This window comes from Pelodiscus sinensis, chromosome 6, assembly GCF_049634645.1.
Source record: "Pelodiscus sinensis isolate JC-2024 chromosome 6, ASM4963464v1, whole genome shotgun sequence".
Taxonomy (NCBI): domain Eukaryota; kingdom Metazoa; phylum Chordata; order Testudines; family Trionychidae; genus Pelodiscus; species Pelodiscus sinensis.
In genome coordinates, this window is record NC_134716.1 from 112,192,716 (window position 1) to 112,215,122 (window position 22,407).

General features: G+C 36.4%; 1 protein-coding gene across 29 annotated transcripts in view; it reads left to right on the forward strand.

The window, feature by feature from the left end:
• The window catches only part of TCF4 (transcription factor 4), a 334,112-nt gene that overhangs the window by 304,893 nt on the left and 6,812 nt on the right, over positions 1–22,407 (forward strand). For 23 of the 29 annotated variants that reach the window (XM_014570220.3, XM_075932639.1, XM_014570224.3 and 20 more), the window contains 4 exons: positions 675–878; positions 17,255–17,390; positions 18,694–18,856; positions 22,173–22,402. In XM_014570220.3, the coding sequence (XP_014425706.1) occupies positions 675–878; positions 17,255–17,390; positions 18,694–18,856; positions 22,173–22,402 (733 nt within the window). The remainder of the gene's footprint in view (positions 1–674; positions 879–17,254; positions 17,391–18,693; positions 18,857–22,172; positions 22,403–22,407) is intronic. The other 6 variants (XM_014570216.3, XM_025181410.2, XM_014570219.3 and 3 more) reach the window with 1 other exon arrangement.

Here is a 22,407-nt window from a genome sequence, read left to right on the forward strand (position 1 = left end):
ATTGAAGAAATGCTGTCAGAACCAACAGTTCAGTGCATCTCTTTTTTGTAATTTTTTTCACGTCTTGTATAGGGTACAGATCTCTCAACCTGTAAGGAGGTGTATTTATTGATAGTCTACCAGCAATCCTTTTAAAGTAGTTTTAGGATACAGTTACAGGGAGTATTTCTGTCATTGTGGAGAAAGGGTTTATATGGCCTTAAGTTCTTTCTAATTTTTGGTAATTTTTTGATTATACAAGGAAAATAGGCCCTGTCAGAGACTGAAATAAGTTAGATGTATATTCTTCTTTTTGCTTGAGATAACATTAAAAGTTTTCAAAAATTACAGAGGGCAACATATGTACAGTAATGATTATGTTCATGAGGAATCATTGAACCTGTTTTGCCCATGAAAATGAAAGTTGTGCTTGTCTTAAACTAGCATTCTAGGGAATTAGAGAGAGCTTAATTACTTTCCCAAGAAAAATATCACTTTTGCTAAAAAGGGGAAAAAATAAAGGAACTGTTTTCAGTTACACCCCTCATCCCCCTTTCTCCCCCCCCCCCCCACGCATACATCAACTAGAAGTACAGTATGTGGCATACCTAATCTGTGTGTGTTTTGTCTCAAATGTTAAATGGCCCTTCACATTTGCTGATGGTTCTCTTGATTTGTTTTTCATAAACAAACAGCAAAGCCGAATTGAAGACCGTTTGGAAAGACTGGACGATGCTATTCATGTTCTTCGGAATCACGCAGTGGGGCCTTCAACAGCCATGCCTGGTAGTCATAGCGACATGCATGGATTAATAGGGCCTTCTCACAATGGAGCAATGGGAGGTCTTGGGTCAGGATATGGGACAGGCCTTCTTTCAGCCAATAGACATTCACTAATGGTAAGCTATGAAGATTAAATGACAGTCCAGGTTTAAAAACAGTAATTAGAATTTCTGATCTGGTTTGCAGGCTTTTTAATGATGTTGAACCTTTCTATTTGTGCTAATGTTGCAGATATTTTAATTTTTATGGCAAAAGTATTAACTTAATTTGTGTAAGGTTTTGCTACTACTAAAATATGTTTGTAAGTATACTGCATATGGTTGGAGCACATAGTATGTTTATTCTGTACAATTTGCTCATGACAGTAAAAACGCCATTCTTTTATATGTTTTACAACTGATTAATGTGAGGCTGCCATTGACAAAAAGCTCCTATACTCTAGCATCCAGCTTCCTTAAAAGTCCTTTCTAAAATAGCTTGGATTGTTTGAGAGATTCAGTTGGGTGATGAGCATATAAATAGTATACCATCTTTCTCCCTTATCCATATGCCAAAAAAAGTATATGGGAGAGGAATCTTCTGGGTTTTTTCATTTACTGCTCTTTGTCTTTCTATTTCAATTGAGTTTGTATAAATGCACTGCATTTTTTAGGAACCTGCAGAAGATCTGGAATCTCTCTTTCCTTCTTATTTTCCTATTCCTTTTAAAAAATACCCTATCTTTAGTCTGAAATTTCCAATGAAGATCTATCCTCCTGGGAATTTGGCTGCAATTACAGGCCCCAGTTCAGGAGTGCATATTTATGAGTTTCTTAACTAATTGCCCATCCGAATGGAAGGGTTTGCACCTGTTTTAATTTGTGATGGTTCAGCCCCAAAGATCAACAGCAGCAGAGATGTTATCAGTAATAGGGGGACCCCAGAGAGCACAACAGGGACATCCTAGTGCTTTTTATATAATAATTACTTTTATTTACCAACCAAACAAGACTACACACTGCAGTCTGGTGAAGAAGAAAGAACACAATGGAACATCTAGCATTTCTTTACTCACTCCATCCCCTGTAGAGAAACCCAAAGTATTAGTCATAATTATCCTCATCCTCTTCATCATCACCAGTGGATTCTTCTTGGCCTCTCCTCAGGGCAAGTAGGTCATGATACAGCTTTTATAATGTGTTATAATGCACCCTGCTATGCTTAATGTATATTCAGTAGGGGTTTCGGTCCATTTTTCTTACTTGTATTTCCTCTCCCACTTATTGTTGCCATGCCCTTCTTCCATAGGTTGCTAGGCCTTTTACTTCAAGCTTATTAGAGCATATGACAGTTATAGCATTCTTATGGTCAGACATCTGCTGATGTTCCCAATTTAAAAAATCTAAAGCTAGTATAAACTGGCTTCTTGTGGCTACCTATGAAACAGTTTAGCAACACTGACAACACCAGTTTATGTTTTGTGACCTTTTGTTTTATAGGGTCATTTATGAGTTAGTTAGTTAGTTATGCCCCATCTTTAAGTCTTCATTACTTTGGTTAAACTATTGTTTTACAGGCTTGAGACCTATAGTCTTTTGCTCTACTGCCTAAATCCATACCTGTGCCTTATTTAGGATATGCCCATATATCTAGCAACATAAGTGGCTACAATCCATTCTTAAGAAAACCCTTAAGCAACGAGAATTAAGTACATTCTTAAGTATGTGCTCACATGCTTTTTGTAAATTGGGATCATATATGATCACTTGTGACTTATCTTTCACATTAGGTTAATTACTCCACATTAAGAGTATCAGGCTTTTTCTATACTTGGGTAGTCACTATTGTCCGACTTACCGAGGCTCTCATTCTACGTGTCTTAGTACTTTTTCACATGATTGATCTCACAATATAGTTACTTGCATGAATAAATACAACTCAGCATTAGTGTTTCAGAATTAGATCCTCATTTTCCTGTTATAGCTTGTTTTGTTTTGTTTGTTGAAGACAGTGTCATCTTATGTTATCTGTTCTGGTGGAGGTATTTGGCTCTACAAGAAACCAAACAAATTCTTCACAAGAAGCTATTAAAGAAATTAAGTAGTGTCATATAAGGAACGCATAGATTCAAAACTGGATAAAAGACAGCAAAATGAGGAGTAGGGTTAAATGGCCAGCTTTGACATTATTAAAGGCTAATGTTTAAAGTTCCCCAACATTCCATTTTAGGAGTAATATTTCACATCTCTGATCTGGAAAAGGGACAGATGTAGTTTGCAAAAGATTCAAAAGATTTATGTTAGGATAATAGAAAAATGTAAGGAACCTCATGGCCATCTAACCAAGCTGGATTGATGGGCAACATGATGACACATGAAATTCAGTGTTGATAAGCATTAGGTATTTCATATTAGAAAGAATCATTTGAAGTATTCATATGCATTGCTAATTCTCAGTTAACTGTAACCATTCAGGAAGAAGGATTGGCCATCACTGTCAACAATTGAATGAAAATCTCAGCTCCGTGTGCAGCAGTAGTCAAAAAAAGCAAACCAAATGTTAAGATGGCAAAAGCAATGTGATATAAACGAATATTGAAAATGTTATGTCATTAAATAAGTTATTTATATGTTTTCATCTGGCATGTTGTGTTCTCTTTTGATTATTCTGTCTCAAAAAGGATATAGTAGAACTAGAGGAGATTCAAAGCTTCAAAAATGCTCAGAAGCATAGAAAGACTTTATATGAGGAGAGACTGAATCTATCACAGTGGTTTTCCTTAGAAAGGACATATAAGAGAGGGGAGCCTAGAGTATACAAAATAATGGATAGTAAACAATATAGTAGTCCTGTTCATCCTTTCTTGTAATTAAAGAAAGGAATATTCAATAAAACTAAAATTAAAATAATTGACAATTAACCTATGACATTCATTGCTACAAGATGAAATGGAAGCCAACTGCTTAGTAGCATTCAGAATAGGCATGGAGATTACACAGATAAATAGAACATCCACAATTGCTTTAGATAATATTCATACAATATTTAGAAAAATATGAACTCTTATGTCACAGGGCATAAGCCAGCCACTGACGCAGTTTAGGGAAACATTTCTTCTGTAGACAGTCCATCATTTTTCATTCCAAAGTTTTTTGTATCTTCCCTTAACCTTGTTGTGTCCACAAGGCTTTTTGGCCCATTGAGAGTCGCTAGTTCCTTATAGTGGCTGCTGCTTCAGAACTGGTTGGACACCATAGCTCTAAATTTTCTGTTATTAACAAGACACTTGCCATTGTCAGAGTATTGGACTGAATGAACCATTATGTTCTAATCCACTAGGGCAATTCTCATTTTCCTGTGAAATCAACACAGAAGTTCTCACTGTAAAGGGTAGTAACTTTGCTAGTAATTCTGTAGCAAATGACACTATGACCTACTGTAAAAGATAGCGGGGGGATGATCTAGTGATATGTCAGATATCCTGGGAGAGTTAACTCTTGCTATGATCCTTTGAAGGCAGTTATTTATTTAGTCTTATGGCACTTTACTGTGTGAGACCTTAAAAACTAAGCCTGTCATCCATGTGGAATTTAACAGTCCCATGGCTTTTTTTGGATGAGAAAGGTTTTCTCCTTATAGAATTGACCAAACAAATGCCAGGATGGAGTGTTCAGGGGATTATAGAACAGTACATTGAGTAAAATGTAGTAAGTTCAAATCAGTACTGGTGTTTATAAACAGCTTGGGATGAAATGTTCTGTATTCATGTAATTTATTGCTATTTAGTATTGTTAATGGTTCTCTTTTGATCTATATTTAAAGTATGTTTCTCCTGGCAGTGGTCAGTCTGGTGGCTGGCTCTGCCCCCTCCTAAAATGAAAGTTAAATGTAGCTGTCATGTGTGAAACACTCTTAAAAGCCACAATTGGGCCAGTGCCATTTATAGATTTTTAAAAATTGATGACTTAAAATAGTTTGCCAGCAAGGCTCCAAAAGGTAAAAAGATGCCTTTTTAGCATCCCAGTTAAATCCACCTTTCTTCCCGTTCCCCTGTAAAAATAGCATGAACCCAGACATTGTTTTGCTCTCTGTGGCAGTTGCTGGGAATTCACAAAAGGAAATTCTAGGTTGCAATTTAGCTTAGCCTCAGGTAATTTGTTAAATACACTTGGGATACATATAATGTAAGAGTTTTAGTTTGTAGAATGCTATTTCCCCCACAAATGTTTAAACAATACTTCTTTTAATGAAAAAATCTGGCTTTATTATAAGCCAGATCTGTGACTTACAACTGTTTCTGCGTATCTGCTCTCAATCAAGAAAAAAGGGTTTAATTTTTGTAGCTTTGTTCACTTTGCATATGTTAAACTGTTGCAACATGCACCCAGGGCATCACTTCAGAGACGGTTCTATAAATATGCAGTCGTCTCTTAAATACCAGATGTAGGTGAAGTTAGATTCAGACAAAAAGAATAGCAAACAATTCAATTGTTCATATAGCTTTTAAGAAATATCTGACCCTTGAATTTCTTCTTTTATGTATCTGTTTTTGGAAGGGTAGGCATTCTTCCAAAATCTGAGTTGATTAAAAAATGCTGCATGGTACTTTGTCATTTCTACTATTGAAGACATGCTTCTGCTTCCTGCTTTTCTGAAATTGATGAACAATGAGTAAACTCATAATCCACATACCTTGAACCGGGCAACTCAAATGAAAGTTATGCCACTCTGACAACATGGCTAGTTCTAAAAACAAGAAGGACAAATTTCTGTCTCCACATTTAACTTTCTGGGAGGGAAAAATAAGTCTGCCAGTTCACAAAGTTTATTAGTCACTGTCTGAAACTGTAACTTGTGTGAAAGAGTCAAGCCTGGTAATTTCTTTTGGAAAAATGGTATGAATTTTGAAGTAAAAACATAAGAACAAAGGAAATACTTTTTGAATAGAGTCAGTCTTAAGTTAGCCTTTGACCATTTGATACATTCCACTCTAAAAAGGAAGTTGAAGGGGGAATTTTAAAAAAAAGAGGAGGATACTGGTAATGTTTTCCACATTTGAATTTTAATACATGAAACAGGCTATAAAACTTTGGCCAGCTGCAGTAAATAAAGTAGCAGTGGGAGGTATGGACCGGAAACTTGTACAGAATGTGCTGGTAGTAGTTTCTTTGCCCACTGTATACCTTCATTTGTTGGTTTCAAACTTGGAGTATATCAGAATAACTTGAGATTTAACCTAGAGTTTCTGTTAGTTTCCAGCAGGTCTTCCTTATCAGATATCCTCCGCAATCTATGGTATTTGGACAAGTATAAATCTCGTCCCAAGGCAAAAATAATATGGGACTGGATCAGATTCTTCTCTCAACTCCACTGCTGTAAATATGAATTACCTCCTTTCATATATGTGGAATTGCTCCTGATTTACAACAGTGGAGCTGCTGAGAGCAAATTTGGCCCACTGTTTTCTTAAGAGAGATAAATGATACTTCTAATGGGAGGTTGATGTATTTTAGTCTATAGTGTTTCCTTAAAGCCCCAGTCCAACAAAGCATTAAGCACATGTACAATTTTAAGCAATTTTTATAGTTGGTAGTGTCCTTGTTTCAAATTTTTCATCTTATACTGGGTAACTAGGTTACATTAAAATCACTCCATGTTCAGACTGGGCATATATTGTGTAAGGACAGCATCAGATTAGTAGATTAATTAATGAATGGGTACACCATACTCCCAAATTCCTAATCCCATTTACACTGGGAATCAAGAGAACTGCTCACTTCCATTGCTGGGTGATGTGCTGAGTGATTTTGGATAATTCTACCTCTCTTTTATTGAATAGTACGATAAGGTCATTTTCCAAGTAAGGCACTGCTCAACTTCAATTGGAGTGGCAGAATCAAGCCATAACCTTCTTGTACCTTGGGTAAAATGGGGAAAATTATACTTGCTGACTTGTCAAGGGAGTTCTAATTTAATATTTCTTTGAATTGCACTTGACAACTACTAACAAAAGCTACTATAAAATGAATGAACTATAATAATTTTTTATCAGAATTATAAATACTAAATTTGTCAACATTTATGTGCAGGAGAGACAGAATGCCATAACAAAATTTTACCTTTATTAAAAAAATCCAATAAACTAATTTTGGTCCAAAATAGTATATTACTGAATTTTACTGAGGTTTTATGTATCTATATATAAATAAAGCAAAACTATTTTTTCTTTTGTTCAACCGATGAACCAAAAATTCAGTTATTCGCAGTTCTAAAAAACATGTCATAAACCAATGTAACAGATAAATATGCCTTCTACCCTGAATTGGTGTGTGTTCACCTGAACGTAAATATACAATAAGATGACTTGAATGTAAATATCTCTTTAAATTGACAAACCAGCAACAAACTATTTTGCAATCTTGACTAAAAGCCTGACATATTTAATAAAGATTTAGACTTCAGTCTCTCAAACATACATGCACTTAATACAATTGTGAGGAATGTTATTGGGATTATTTGTGATAGGAAAGTTAAGCACATTTTTAACTTCCAGAATTGGAGCCATAATAATTAAAATGAAGGTAGCATCCATTAGTATGGCTTGCAAAGCACACAAAAACAACTCTATGCACAGCAAAGTTTAGTTTTTTCTCAGCTCAGACATTGCTAAGAAATATCATATATTTGAAAGTGTATTTATATGATTGGGTATACAAATGATGAGAGTATAAGCATCTCATTCTCATGACTGGTCATTATATTTATGTCTCAGTAATGTGGAAATTCCATATCCAGATAGAAACTCCAAGGTTAGTTTGTATTGTATCTTCTCTCACTCCCTACTGTCACCCACAAGTACATGAGGTAAGTCTATGCTATCAATTTTAACTGTGTATTTCCTGAGTTTGGTCAGTTCCTGCCATTGTAGAGATAATGTAGATTTGTTTACATTTTAAATACGATTTTGTAAAATGGCATTTGTATGCTAGCTTTTACACAGAGATCATAAAAGAGGCATATTTGTTTTGTAGCAGTGTATAACTAGACTGACTGTAGCCATTATACAACAAAAATTGGAATACATTTTTGTAAGGTACTCCTTACAAGTCCATTAGCTTGCTTCCAGGATTCACATGAGGATCCACAGGAAGATATGTTCATTTATATATTTTTAACATCCAAATTAAATTAACTTATGGAATTTTCCACCACTAGAAATTAAAATAGCAGCTTAAGAAGTAATCCAATTATGTCATTCATATGAAAACAAAGAAAGTCAAGGCAACTTGGCATTATTTAAAAATAAAATTTGACTTTTTTATTTGTTAAAAATCTGTTGTCTTGCTTTACATATTATCATAGTTGCAATTTAAAAATAAAAAAACAAAGATATCCTTATAATTGAGAAAAGTGAACAAAACAACCTTACTTGACTAAAAGCTTGTAAAACAAACAGTAGTATAACATTTTTATATAACATTCATGTTCTTCCTAATTGGTTGACATTTGTAATTTCATGAAAATTATAGCCTCCGTCACATTCTTAAAATCATTTTTAAGTATACTGTTGGTTTTAATCAGAAAAAAACCCATTAATTATTATTTAAAATGACACCCCTTTTCAAAAACATTGTCCTGACACAATGACTTCATTCATTTTAAACGAGCTAATTAGGTGTATTGTTAAAACCGTAGTATTTGGTTTCCAAGTTTTAATTTAGCATTAGCTAGCTCCTTGGTTTCCACACATGGACGGGTCTATTGTGAAGCCGAGTGTGTGTGAAAGTTATTGGAGAATGGTAGTCTCTGGGTAACGTTCCTCTAAGCTTCCCTGATTTTTGTTTCCCCTGTAGTCTAGATGAGAAACAGCTGGCTTTTGTTTAAAAAGCTGTTTTGTGAAATGTCTGAAACTTGAGGTGTAGAGCTGAGGTCACTATTAAAGCAGGTGCTTGGAAACAAGTGGGAAAGAAAGCAGCAGAGACTGATTTGGCCACATAATCTTTTGGAAGATATTTCCTAATAGCCTGGAATATGATATGAAAAGGAAATAAAACTTCTCCAAGTTTCCTGATTTGTTTACTATGTTTTTCACTCAAAGATAAAGGAAGGAGAGTTAATATTCCTAATCCTGTAGCTTTAGAACCTTCTCTGTCTCTGAATTTGCACAATACTTAAAAGAATAATCATCTCTGTAGGAAAGAAATCATAAGGATTATTTCAATGACTTGACTTCAGTGGCCATGGCAACCCATAGTAGGTTGCCACTGGTTGATTTCTTTTAAAATACTTAATTGCTTCACCTACTATGAAAAATATTGTTTAAGTGTGAAGGACTAGAGCATTATCTTAATGCTTGTTAGGTACTTACAGTAGAGCATGAACTGAGACTGAGCATATTGTACCAAAAAAATGAGCACCTAAATTAGTCCTTAATAAGCAAAAGCTAAAAGTATATAGATTCGTTGTGCACTTGAAGTGTCTATAGGCAGAAAGATGCATCTCTTCTCCTTAAGATCACAGATTATTAACAGCTGTTTGGGAATGGAGATTAACACTGTAATTTTTGCAGCACTAAAAGAAAATTTGTTTGGGAAGTTGGCTCTTCACTTCTAGTCAATGTGTAATGCCAAATAAAACTTCCTTTTGCAAAGCTCATGTGTTAGAGTTGAGCAATGTTGTGATTCCCTCAGAAACGCTGGATTACCCAAGCCTGCCTGCATTAAAAAGAACAGAAAGAGTATAGAGAGATTCATGGAGTGCTGCCATGCAGCATTCTATCATACTGTACATAACATGAAATCCACTATTTCATTTAGACTGTCTCCCTTCCTCTACTTAAGACGTGGCACTACACACACAAACACACATTTTCCACTTTTGTCTACATTTAAATGGATTTTGCATATGACTTGTTTGCAAAATGCAAAGCTGCTTAGTATTCTTTGGCACATCTTTCTGTATTAAAAATGTTGAACTTTGTTATTTTTCCTGATTTAATTCCACTCTTAATTTGTTTTAAATGCTTCCTTTTGCTTTTGATCTTATTTATCACTGAGCCACTGGTCATATGGAAATTATTATTGTATAGCATGGAGATGAAAGACTTCAGTGCCATAAAATAAGAGCGAATAATTTGGACCAATAATGCGCACATTCTGTGAGAAACCATTTGTGTCAAAGTGGCCTGTGTTCTTCCCTTTGTAATATAGCAGTTGAGGTTTATAAGGGCTTTACGCAAATCTGCTTTCTGTCAAACGTATAAATTTTGACAATATTAAACACATGTTAACATGCATCACCTTACAACTTGCTTGCCACATGTTTTTATTTATCTAATTGGATAACACAAGGTCATCATATTTGTAAAGGCACCAAGGTAGTTGCTTGTTAAATTCATTCATGACTTAGGCTGGTTGGGCTAATCTCTTCCTAATTTTGACATGTAGCTGTGATCCTTAGGTGGGGAATCATTCAGTTGAACTTCCTGAATTTGTAAGCATTAGAAAATACCTGTTAGTATTCCCTTTGCATCTTTGTTTTCCGAGAGGAATCTGAAATTCTTTCCAAGTTATATATTAACATTAATTGTATGAAGTGCTGTTTTATTAATATGGAAAGACTTAACTTTTTCAGCTTTTGTCTGCTACTTGCTAACTGCAAATGTCCATCTGTGAGCAATCAAAGTAATGTTTGTATGACAGTTTAAAGATCACTCGTGTTTTAAATAGTGTTCCTTTGACTTAGAGAAAATAAGTTTCCTTTCTTTTGATACGATGGAGATATTGACAAGATAATTAAAACTGGAATCTAGCATTCTTGAGCCATCAGGTGCAATATTTCACGGGAAGATTACAATTCAAAGATACCAAATTTTTTTTCTTTGTCAATCGGTATCTAATCACAGTGAGAACGGGTCAACTTTTCTCCTTGTGTTTGCTCAAAAACAAATATCTATCTATTCTAGCTCTGTATCTGCACATAGGTTTGCGTGTGACCTCTGGATAGGTTTTATTTCAAATCTGTTGTTTAAAGATCAGTATTTTGAAAAATCAAAGAAATATAGCTATTCATCTTCAACAGGCAGCAAAGGTGAAACTATCCTTTTGAATACAATTTACTTATTAGTAACACTTTTGTGAAGGTGAGGTTAGGTAGTTACATTTCATTTCCATTAACTGTTCCTGGATTGACAAAGCTTTAACTATTCTTTTGCACTTCTACAATGATAGTGGAGGAGTAGCTTAGGTATAAAACCTATTTTGGAGAGAGATATCTCAGCAGATAGTATTAACAAGGATTGGATAATTGCCAATGGAATTTAATACATTTTCACATCCATGAAATAGGCCTCTGAAACACAGAAGCATAATTACTTTCAAAAACACTTCCTGGAAACAGAAAGAGTGAAAAAAGTAAGTGTTTTTTGTTATCGTTTGTTAATACCTACAGGGTGCATATGAAGGACCATATTGTGCCACTAATTTTTAAGCAGGACCTCCATTCAAGCTAATGGGGATCCCGCATAAAAACCAATAGTATGATATGGTCCAGCAATATTTACTAGTCTGCATTAAATACCCTACATACAACAAAATACAAAGAAAGAGACTTGTCAAAGGCCACCTAACTTAAAAGTGCCAGTTGTTAAAATCTGCAAATCATGGGTGAGTTGGAACAACAGTTGAATTCAATGAACGTGTTACACACCCTGGCCTTTGCCTGTGGGTCAAGGAACTATGGCTACGTCTAGACTGCAGAGTTAAATAGGAAAAAGATACGCAATTTTCTCCTGATAGATTTTTGGAGGAGATTGGAGGTTGAAACATGATGAATGCACAAAAAGATTAAGGTTAATAAAGTTTCAACTTTTCAGAGACTTTCATGTTAGCTTTAACAGAAAACAAAATGTGAACCCATAAAAAAATCAAATGCCTCCCCCCCACAAACAAACACATTTCTTTTTTTGGAATGGTTGAATCTGTCATCTAGTTCTGGTAAACCAATGCTTCTGTTCAGGATACCTCCACATGCTTTCACATAATAGTTAGGTTCTTTTGAGATATTTGGTTATACTAGAAAAACAGTTTAATTTTTTCAAACTACTTTTGCAATACAGTTTTGAAAATTTTGGTTCTGCCGTTATGATAGGACTGTAAGTAACACCCACATAAATATATTCAAAAGATATAAAACAAAAAGTTGGTGTTCTCACTTGAATGTCTTAGTACTTTATATAAAAATGTCAAAGGAAATACAGGAAGAACCAGATATAGTATTATTTTAGCTCATTTTTTTTTAAATCCATGAAAGACAAACAAAAAATATCAGTGCAAGTATCTGTTTTTCCATCTGGATTTTCTTTACAGCTATCAACCTAGTATTGAAACACCTGTCAAAGAGTTTAACACTAACAAGTATAGGAGTGTAATTTTGATCCCTGCTTACTCCCAGGTGTTTGGGACTATGCTATATATTTATATACATATATGACTTCTGATGTTTTCTTGATGTTTCCTTTTAGCTGAAAAATCTCAACATTAGCATTTTTTGTTATAAAGGAAATAAACACAAAGAGTTACACATAAATACTAGATCCCCATCTCACCTCTAATGCATACTTGTGTGTGTGTGTTTTTCATCTGCTGAATGTTCAAGATGGGGTCTGTTTAAAGACAGGTCAATAAATGAAGTATTAATAGAACTTTAAACTGAGCTTGATTCTCTAAAGATAAGTATTGCTTATTTATCTTCACTCCTTGGCCAGGATTGATTCATATAGTCACTCTAGGGGCAAAACTTGCTTTATCACAGACAGTATGCTCATTTGTTGTGATTGGCAGATGGATTGGCATCTGATGTTACTGTTGATGAGCCTGCCCATCATTTGCAAATGAGGTTCACAGTTCACACTTTCAACCTTGTTTGGTCCTTGAGTCCCAGGTGACTAAGGAGTGCATTATTCCATCAGCACGAAGTAGAGTAATTGTGATTCTTTCTCTCTCTCTCCCTCCCTCCCCCACCCCTTAATAGGGCAATCTTTGAAGGCCCTTCTCTCTATAATTACAGCCAATACAGATTGAACCATTCTGGTCCAGCTACATCCGTAGTCCGGCAGGACCATGGGTGTTGCTAGACCTGAGGGCCCCAGCGATAGAACTTGAGAGCATCTGGGAGCGGCAGAGCTGGTCTGGCTGGCAGCAGCCCATAGGGCCAGTGGCCTGAGGGCAGAGAGCCCTGGGAGTGGCTGCCCCACGCAGGGGCAGGGAGCCCTGCAGCAGCTGCCACCCATGCAGGGCCAGGAGCAGGGAACCCTGGGAGGGAACCATGTGGTCTTGGGGGCAGGTCCATGGAGAAAATTTTCTAAAGCATGCAAGTGACTGTGGAGCCCAAATTTAATTGAAAGTCAATGGAAGTGCCTATACTGCTTCTAAAAATGGGACTTAGACTGTAAGTCATCAGAGTGCTTTTGAAAATTTGAACCTATATATTTAAAGAGGTTTTATACAGATCCCATTTACACGCTGGCTCTCCACCTCAAAACAGCTCCCCAAGAAATAAAAGCATTCAGTACTTAAACACGGGTAGTAGATCAAAGTGACATCTCTTCTCTCATATAAGCAAAGAAAGGACTGAAGAAAGTTTCTTCACAGCATTTTCTGATCACTTCCACCCTTCTGTCCTTCCATTTCCAATGTAAGGGCTCCATTGTGGATCTTGGGACACTGAATGCTGAGGTCATTACATAAAAGTTCTGTGTGGTGTCTTTAGATCGGTCTTTGCCCCCTCAAATCAAGGGGACTGGCAATAACTTTGTGATATTCAGCTTAGCAAAGTCACCAAGGATAGATCTTAACCACAGGTGCTTACAGTCAAAACAAGGGTAGATGAGAAGGGGAGGGGCAGTGTAACAAGTTAGTAAGAAAGCAGTAATGTTAAGCACAAGTTGTGGTGGTTCATGGGTTTTTTTAACTGTTTTTGAAGAGATGACATGAGTTTATAGAACCCGTGGAAGGAAGCATGTTTTGAGTGGGGATTTGCAGTAGATATGGCATTGTAGACAAGGGAGAAGTCCTAGACATGAGGTACAGGATTGTGAAAGTGACACAAAGTTGGTAGTTATATATGCTGTTTGATTAGATTGAAATAACTGAATGTGGGAACAGAGAAGAGAGGAAATGATAAATTATTAATTCCCAAGTTATTCTAAAATATGCATCCAAAACAGCCTATGAAGGTTTTTCAGTCTATCTTTTGTTCTCTCCAGGAGTGCTAGGTGCAGTACAGTGTCCTGGCACTGAACAGTATTAAATAAGCTACAGATTTTCATAAATGAAATATCCAAAAAGTTAAACATGCATATGATCACATAATTATATTTTATATCAATGAACAAAATGGAATAGAGTAAATATTCTTGGGTCAAACACAGCCCTGCCAAAACTCAATTGCAGTTGATGGGACCTACACCAGAGATAATGTAAGTTTTTTGTGTTTTGAAGGCCCCAAATCTGAAGCTTTTGAATGACACTTATACATAATAAGATAACCCTTTCTGGTCAATGAATAGTCCTGTGGCACCTTAAGGTACATCTATACTACAGAGAAGATTGAAGCTGCCACTGTTGATCTTCCAGGGTTCAAATTAGAGGGTTTAGTTAAAACAACTAATTCAAACTGAGAGGAGCAATCTGGTTCATGCTGGTAGTCCTGCTTCTACAAGAAGTATGGGAAGTTAATGGAAGAATGTTCTCCCTTCAACTTCCTGCAGTGTGGACAGTGCCAAAAGTCAAGTTAAAATACTTTGACTTACACTACTTCAGCTATGTTAATTCTGTAGCTATCTTAATTCGACCTTGTCCCATAGGGTATGTCTAGACTACACCTCTCTGTCAACAGAGAGATGTAGATTAGGCACATCGAAATTGCTAATGAAGCAGGGATTTAAATCTCCCACGCCTCATTAGCATAAACATGGCCACAGCTTTTTTCAAAATGGCGGGGGGGGGTCAAAAAAATGGCAGTCTAGATGCGGATCTGTCAAAAATAAAGCCTTTTTCGACAGATTCCGTAAACCTCATTTTTTGAGGAATACAGGATCTGTTGAAAAAGGCTTTATTTTCGACAGATCCACATCTAGACTGCCTTTTTTTGAAAAAAGCGGTGGCCATGTTTATGCTAATGAGGCATTGGGATATTTAAATCCCTGCTTCATTAGCAATTTCAATGTGCTTGATTTGCATCTCTGTCGACAGAGGGATGCAGTCTAGACGTAGCCATAGCGTAGAGCTTTTGTGGGCAAAACCCACTTCTTCAGATTAGATGAGTGAGAGTGAAGAAAAAAAGGGGGATCCTCAGACTAAGAAGGGCAAAGAGGAAACAAAAAAGTACCTGTCAATTGTAGAGTGAGTAGATCAATGTAGTAAATCAACAGATGATGAAACTAGTGTATGGCTTATGGCCAGCTCATTCCAGATTTTGTTAATCTCAACAGACTTGCTAGATTTGTGGGCTGTAAAAGACTTGTAAATTTTGATGTTATTTTCAGCCAGCTCTCCTTTTTTAATGATAAAACTATAGACAATCTACACCATCAGGAAACTCAGTCAAAATGGATGTTCAGAATCATGTATCCTGGATTTGGCCAAGATTATAGTCGGTGTCAGCTACACTTTCACCAAAAGGAGGTAGACATTTTGAATGGGATGATGCTTGCCAAAGTATATCAACACCTTCAAATAGCTCAAAAAGAAGTCTGATGATTCTTGTCCAAGTAGAAGTGTCATCTTCTAGAGTGAAACTAAATTCCTACACTTCTCTTTCTCACATTTACCAAAGAAAATCCTCTACAGTTTACAGAATCTAAACTCTGTCTCCAGAAAAAGGATGTTTAGCTACAATATAGTCAATTCACAAATAAGAAGCTAGTCTTGAGAGTCCTTTATATCAGTATTCCTCATTAAATTTCTCTCCTGAATCTTTGAGATTCTTGAAACCTCCTGTATCTAATGTGCAACATTATTCCTATGATAATAACATATCTCTAGACTCATATACCTCTTTTTTGCTTGTAATAAATATGAATAAATATATGAATAAATGTTATTAATTTTCCAAAGTCTCTTCTTAAGGTATCATGTTTTAAAAATTGAATTGTGTCAAACCGGGGGTGTTTTCATCTCTGTCCTATTATACTGGCTCATTGCTTATCTGCACTTCATCTGCAAGGAAAAGTTTTTCTTGAGTCTCCTTAAGAAATCATCCCTTTTATGTTTCTTCTTGTGATCTTGCCTTGCTGGTAACAATTATACTATATTATCTTGTAAGTCTGATTAGAAACACTCCTAAGTCTTTTTAGTCTCCATGAATATTGAACCATGGATAATAGCTTTTTTGAGAATGAAAAATCACTGACAGTTCTCTGCAGAATGTATGATCAGTGAAGACAAACTTCATCTAATAGTAGGATCAACACCTAAGAATGTCCAGAATGAAAACTGTTCTGAAGATGTAGGTATGTCAGTTTATACCATACAGGGCATTATTTGGCTTTAAAGTATGTCTTAAGGTATTTGCAACTCCTCCCTGCAATTCGAGTACGGTACTATAGAGGCTCTTTGAAATCAGAGTGCCTAGCCAAGCTTCTGAGAATTCTGTTCTAGAAGTTCTAGAGAATTCTGGTCTGTCCTGAACAATCATTGAATTTAGCTGTATGACGATTTTAGTTTATGAATTCCATCAGTGAGCAGTGCACGTGGAAAATAATGGATGTATTTCCATTGTGTCTGCACTGTCAGCTAAGATGATGGCATTACTGGTGTGTTTAATAAAAGCTTTATTGGTATATTACTCGGAGTCATGATGTTGGCAGGAATGGTTCCCCTTTGGATTTGGAACTCTATGGTTAATGAAATACAGTGAACATTAATTTGGAATGGGCTGCTGGCTTTGGAAAGCCAGGTGATGTTTTATAATATCTGTACCAAATAGGGGCTGTGTCAGATACTGCTGTAGCTTCCACTGTCAGAGGCTTAGCTGGCATTATGGGGAAAAATGGCAGGCTTGAGAATCTTATCCCCTGAAATGAAAGTTGAATGCCAAATTTAAATTCCTGCAGGATTTCTGATAGCAATGGGGGAATTGAGAAGCCCACAATTAAGCATATGGGCATTAAGATAATTGTCAGATCTGTTGGCGGACATGATAGAAGACAGATGGGTACGAATCAGTGCGCTCCACTGCAGCACCCTGGGAGACAATTTGACGTTTTACCTGCCTGAGCTACTCTGCCATATTTGTCACTAAATGTGCTGCACAGCATCTTCTTGAGTGTTAAGTGGTTTTGCATATGATGTTGATATACAGTACATCGGCGCCCTCTAGTGAAAAAGCGACAAGGAACGTTATTTTTAAATGTCTGCCTTGCTCTTCAGCCTCTTGCCACTGTCTCAGAACTTGCTATATCCATATTCACCTGCACACATCACATTACACTCTGTGATTCTTCTGTTCACAGGTTGGAGCGCATCGTGAAGATGGCGTCAGTCTGCGTGGCAGCCATTCGCTTGTGCCAAATCAGGTTCCAGTTCCACAGCTGCCAGTTCAGTCAGCTACTTCCCCTGATTTAAATCCACCCCAAGATCCATACAGGGGTAAGCACATCAAAACATCTTTAAGGACACTGCCCTGTGCCTGTCTTAAATGCTCATATTGTTATATTAAAATCTTCTCTTAAAATCTTTAATTATACATGCTACAATGATTGGAATTGAGTCTAGTTGGACTCATAGTAGTGATCACTCAAATACACTGAGACCATAGTGCAACTTGAGTGGGAGGAGAGAGTCAGGAGTAACATGATATGTGGTTCTGATTAATCCAGACATCCTATCTGGTGTGCTTCTATAATCATAGTTAAAAGCGTCCAAGTAATTTAGCTCAGGACAACAATTTGTAGTACCAAGATAACTCAAGGAGTAGAGAAATTAGAAAATGTTTTAGGATATAAAATCAAAAAGAGTAAACTCAAGACTGAAGATCCATTGCACACAGAATTCCCATTGAGTTCAGTTAGATATGAGGAAGAATACTGAAGTGATTTAGTGTTACAGTATTTGCTGTGAATATTTGTGAATCTTGTAAGATTAACATGTATAGATGAAGAATTGTTTCAAAACACGTATGAAACTAACTGAACCTAGAGTACATCTAGGGTCTATCTTTATTCCTAGAAGCTGATAATTTTACAATTAAAGTATGGAAGAAACAACTCAAAATTTCTTTTATGATGGCTTATTCAATCTTCATGGCTAAGGTATTTTGATTATTTTATGAGAATGGCATATTAAGAATTTTTTTTTAAGAAGAAAAATTGGCAAGTGTAGAAACCAAGACTCAGGAGATAGGAATTTTAGGTCTTATTACCTGGCCAATACATGGCTTAAAGTGACAGGCTGGTGAAGATTATGAACTCTCTGTATGTCAGTTTCCCTTCTGTAAAATGGGAATGATACAGGTAATGAATGTGTATAGCACCTTCAAATCCTTGAATGGAAAATGTGATGGGGGGCAGTCTTTTAGTGCTAATTCTTGCTAAATCATTGCTCAAGGAGAAAGCTCAGTGTAATAGCTCATATGCACTTGGGTTCTTAATCAGAACATGAGATGTGTGATTTCCATGATTATGATTTTAATTGCAATTTAGTTGATGTTTGGTAGACAGTGAAATTACCATCTATTCCACAAAAATTGGGAAGTGGAATTGAGTCTCACAGCCAGTGCTGAAAAACAGTTTCAGCAGCTGCATTCTTGCACCAGTCAGTTCAGATGAGAGGCTCTAAGAACAGACAAGAAAACAGATCCAACAATAGGTGGCATTTAAAAAAATATACATGAAAATACGTTCAATCCTTTGCTTAAACATTGGTAACAGAAAATCTTTGTATTTTCCCATAGGTATGCCAACTGGCCTGCAAGGGCAGAGTGTATCTTCAGGTAGCTCTGAAATCAAATCTGATGACGAGGGAGACGAAAACCTCCAGGACACAAAATCTTCTGAGGACAAGAAACTAGATGACGACAAGAAGGATATCAAATCAATTACTAGGTCAAGATCTAGGTAACAGTATATAATAGTGTCGCTTCATTTAATTCCTTTACTGGATTTTGATGAAGTGAACAGAACAGGAAGAAACTCTTTGAGTTTTTTTCTGGCAGGTAAAACCACAGCCTAAGAGGAAACTGAAGGTTTGTTCTGGCAGTACTAAAAGTATCATTTCAGATACTTGTACTCCAGGACTTCCTACAATTCCTTTCAAATTATGAAATTGGACACTAAACAAATGATCCCCAATATAAAAAAAAAAATGTTTGAGATTAAAATGTGCTTAGCAGGTTGCTTTTCATCTACTCTGCTTAAAATTGGAATAAAATATTTATTTTCACTTATTACTGTGTGGTTCTCAAAAGGGATCACATTTGCATCTCAGTTTACTAGTGTCCAGCATATTGTACTCTTGTTTCTTACCTTTTCAAATGAATTTGTTAGGCCAGATCCTGTTGTAATATAAATCTGCATAGCTTCATAGAACTAACTGGAACGATGCCTGTTTTTGATCTGAGGAAGTGGGTCTGGCCCACGAAAGCTCATCATCTAATAAACCATCTTGTTAGTCTTTAAAGTGCTACATTGTCCTGCATTTTGCTTCAACTACCCCAGACTAACACAGCTACATTTCTATCACTGTTTACACCAGTCCTTTATCTTGATTTTAAGAGAAGCTGGGTGTTCATATCACACAATCTTCTCCCAAGAATGACTTGATATCTATAGATAAGCAAACATTTCTCCCTTGCAGGCATCGCTGGCTGTAAAATGCATGATTTATATTTGGATTGCCACTAGCTAAATATGTTTGTCTTGTTATATAAAATACTGCAAACCATTAGTGAAGACATATTCTTTGGTTTTTATCATCGTGGACCTTATGTCTTTGGTGAATGTAACTCACAGGCTAAGAAGCCCTAAGCATTAGCCATCAGAATAAAGGAGAAGTTTCCTATTACAATAATATCTAGTGGCCTGACAAAGCTGAGTTCTATGTTGAGACCTGGTCTGGAGTCAAGCATTTGATTTTCACCTTATAGTTCTAGATCAATGCTAAGAATACCATTAACATTGAAAATGGTGCCCTATCCTGGCTTGGTTTTGGTTTGTTTTTCTTTTTTAAATAAGACGAAGCAGAGTTTGAGGCTCTCTCTTTTCCTTCAAAAAATCACTGTCTTGGACATTATATGAAAGGGAGGCTGTAAATAAAATCCATCATCTTCATTCCAGAAACACTAGTTTAGATGCACAGAGCCAGCATTTTCCTCTTTAAAAAATTTAAATAAAAAAACCCACTCTGAGAATTCAGAACTTCATTATTTGCAGTCAGGCACATATTGATTTCTAAAAATATTAATTACATGCACATCTATTACGATCAGAGTAAAAAGTATGACACTTAAAGTTTTCTCATAATAAATGATGTGTTGGAAAATCATATTTATAAGAGATGCTTTCATGTCCACATGTGATGTGGTGAGATGAGAGCACCTTTATGCTTGTGTAGGGTGATCTTTTCAGTTCTTGTTAATTTAACAAGTAGGCTGTCACTTATGTATATTAATGTGTGCTTTGAAGCTTTTGTAGACTGCTTTTGTGTTTAAGAACCTTGCATCTTTAAAAGGTTATTCTTGCTATTTTGTTATACCTTTAGATATATGTTGTTTACATTTTACCAATATATTTACATAACCAATGGGAAATATATATTAGCCACTGAGTCACTGGAAAATAAGTTTTCAGTTTAAAATCAATTTCATTATGTTTAGGATAGAAACAGATTTTATTGCACAAAATGATGCAGAAATTAAACATAGGGCTCAGAAGTTTCATAGTCCTTCCCGTATATGTTGCTTTTACACCCTGTTTGTGACTTGATAGTGCTTGTATGCTTCCTAAACCACCTTTATGTGGCTTTCTAAATCTGTATTATCACAGTTGCATCAGACTTGGCCAAGCCAAGTAGAGTAGGTCCCTCCACCACACAAACACACTCACCATCTAAATAACAGGAGCTGGTACTTCTAGAACAGCCCAATAGCTACAGTGAAAAAAATCTAACGGGAGGTCTATACTACAGTCGGAAGGTCAGCTTAAAGTATGCAACTCCAGCATAAATAATGTAGCTGGAGTCAATGTACCTTAAACCAAGGTTCAGCACAGTCATCACAGTGGGGGGGGGGGGTCAATGGGAGAAACTCCTGTCAATTTCTCTGAATCTTCGTGACTGCAAAGAGTACTGCAATCAACAGGGCCACTGTCAGCATTCCATGTAGCGGGTCTTTATTAAATCCTCCAAATCGAACATCAGCAGATTGACTGCCACGTTGATATCTGTGGCAGTGAAGACAAGCCCTAAGGTTTCCTCCTTCTGGCTGAGGTTTGTTATTTTTGAGATCCACAGGCCCGGAAAGACCCATTTTATGCTACATTAATAGATGGCAACAGATAATATCCATCCATCAATTATAGGAGAGTATGGGGCCTCTATTTGACTATGAATCCACTCACAATGGCATTGATAGAGAATGGAATAGGTGGCTAACGACACTGTGACCTGAACTGTAGGGTAAAAGAGGTATATTCTGCATGCAAGACACTAATCATGGTGATGTGACCCTGTTCTGCTCCTGCCTTTTAGTCTTGCAAGACATTACATGAATTCTTCTGCTCCTTGGTAAGGACATTCTGTTACTTTCTTTTTAGTCATGCATAGATGGCCTCTTTTCCCAGTAGACAGTCTTCTGGGACTTACATAACCTACAGGGCTATATATAATTTCAGCTACATAGACTGTGTAGTTATGTTTTTTATATACCTTGCTTTAAGAATACCACCAAATATTTTTTTTTAAATGACTGGAACTTGATTTGATTTGAGACTGGTGTGTTCACTGTGAGTTCAAAGTGCAGTGTGAAATATGAAGGAGTTATAGTTAAAATATCAGTTACTTAAGTTCCCAGGATTTGTCATGCATTCAAGTGTAACAATACTGGCTGTGGTGCTGCTTTTAAAAATGTTATTGAAAAGAACTATTCTCTCTTGTTCATGCTAGCAAAGGCCACTGTATTCTGTGTTGTTTAGCTGGTAATGGCTTCAGTACAAACCCAGGAACTCTCCTCGGAGCAAACTTTATAGAGAGGTTTCACTATGATTATTGGCACAATAATATATTGCACATGGAGCACAGGCTTGTTGGCAAGTTAGAATTATCCAGAAAATTGTGGCCTATGCGTTGCAGTGGTTTAGTATGAAATCTGTTTTGAAAGTTTGAATTACTCTTTTCCCCCACACCATTAGAAAATACTGTGTTCCTTTTGTGTCTCAGCAATAATGACGATGAAGACCTTACACCAGAGCAGAAGGCAGAGCGAGAGAAAGAAAGGAGAATGGCCAACAATGCTCGGGAGCGCCTACGAGTGCGTGACATTAATGAGGCTTTCAAGGAGTTGGGACGGATGGTACAACTCCATCTGAAGAGTGACAAGCCCCAAACCAAACTCCTGATTCTACACCAGGCTGTGGCAGTCATCCTCAGCTTAGAACAGCAAGTCAGAGGTCAG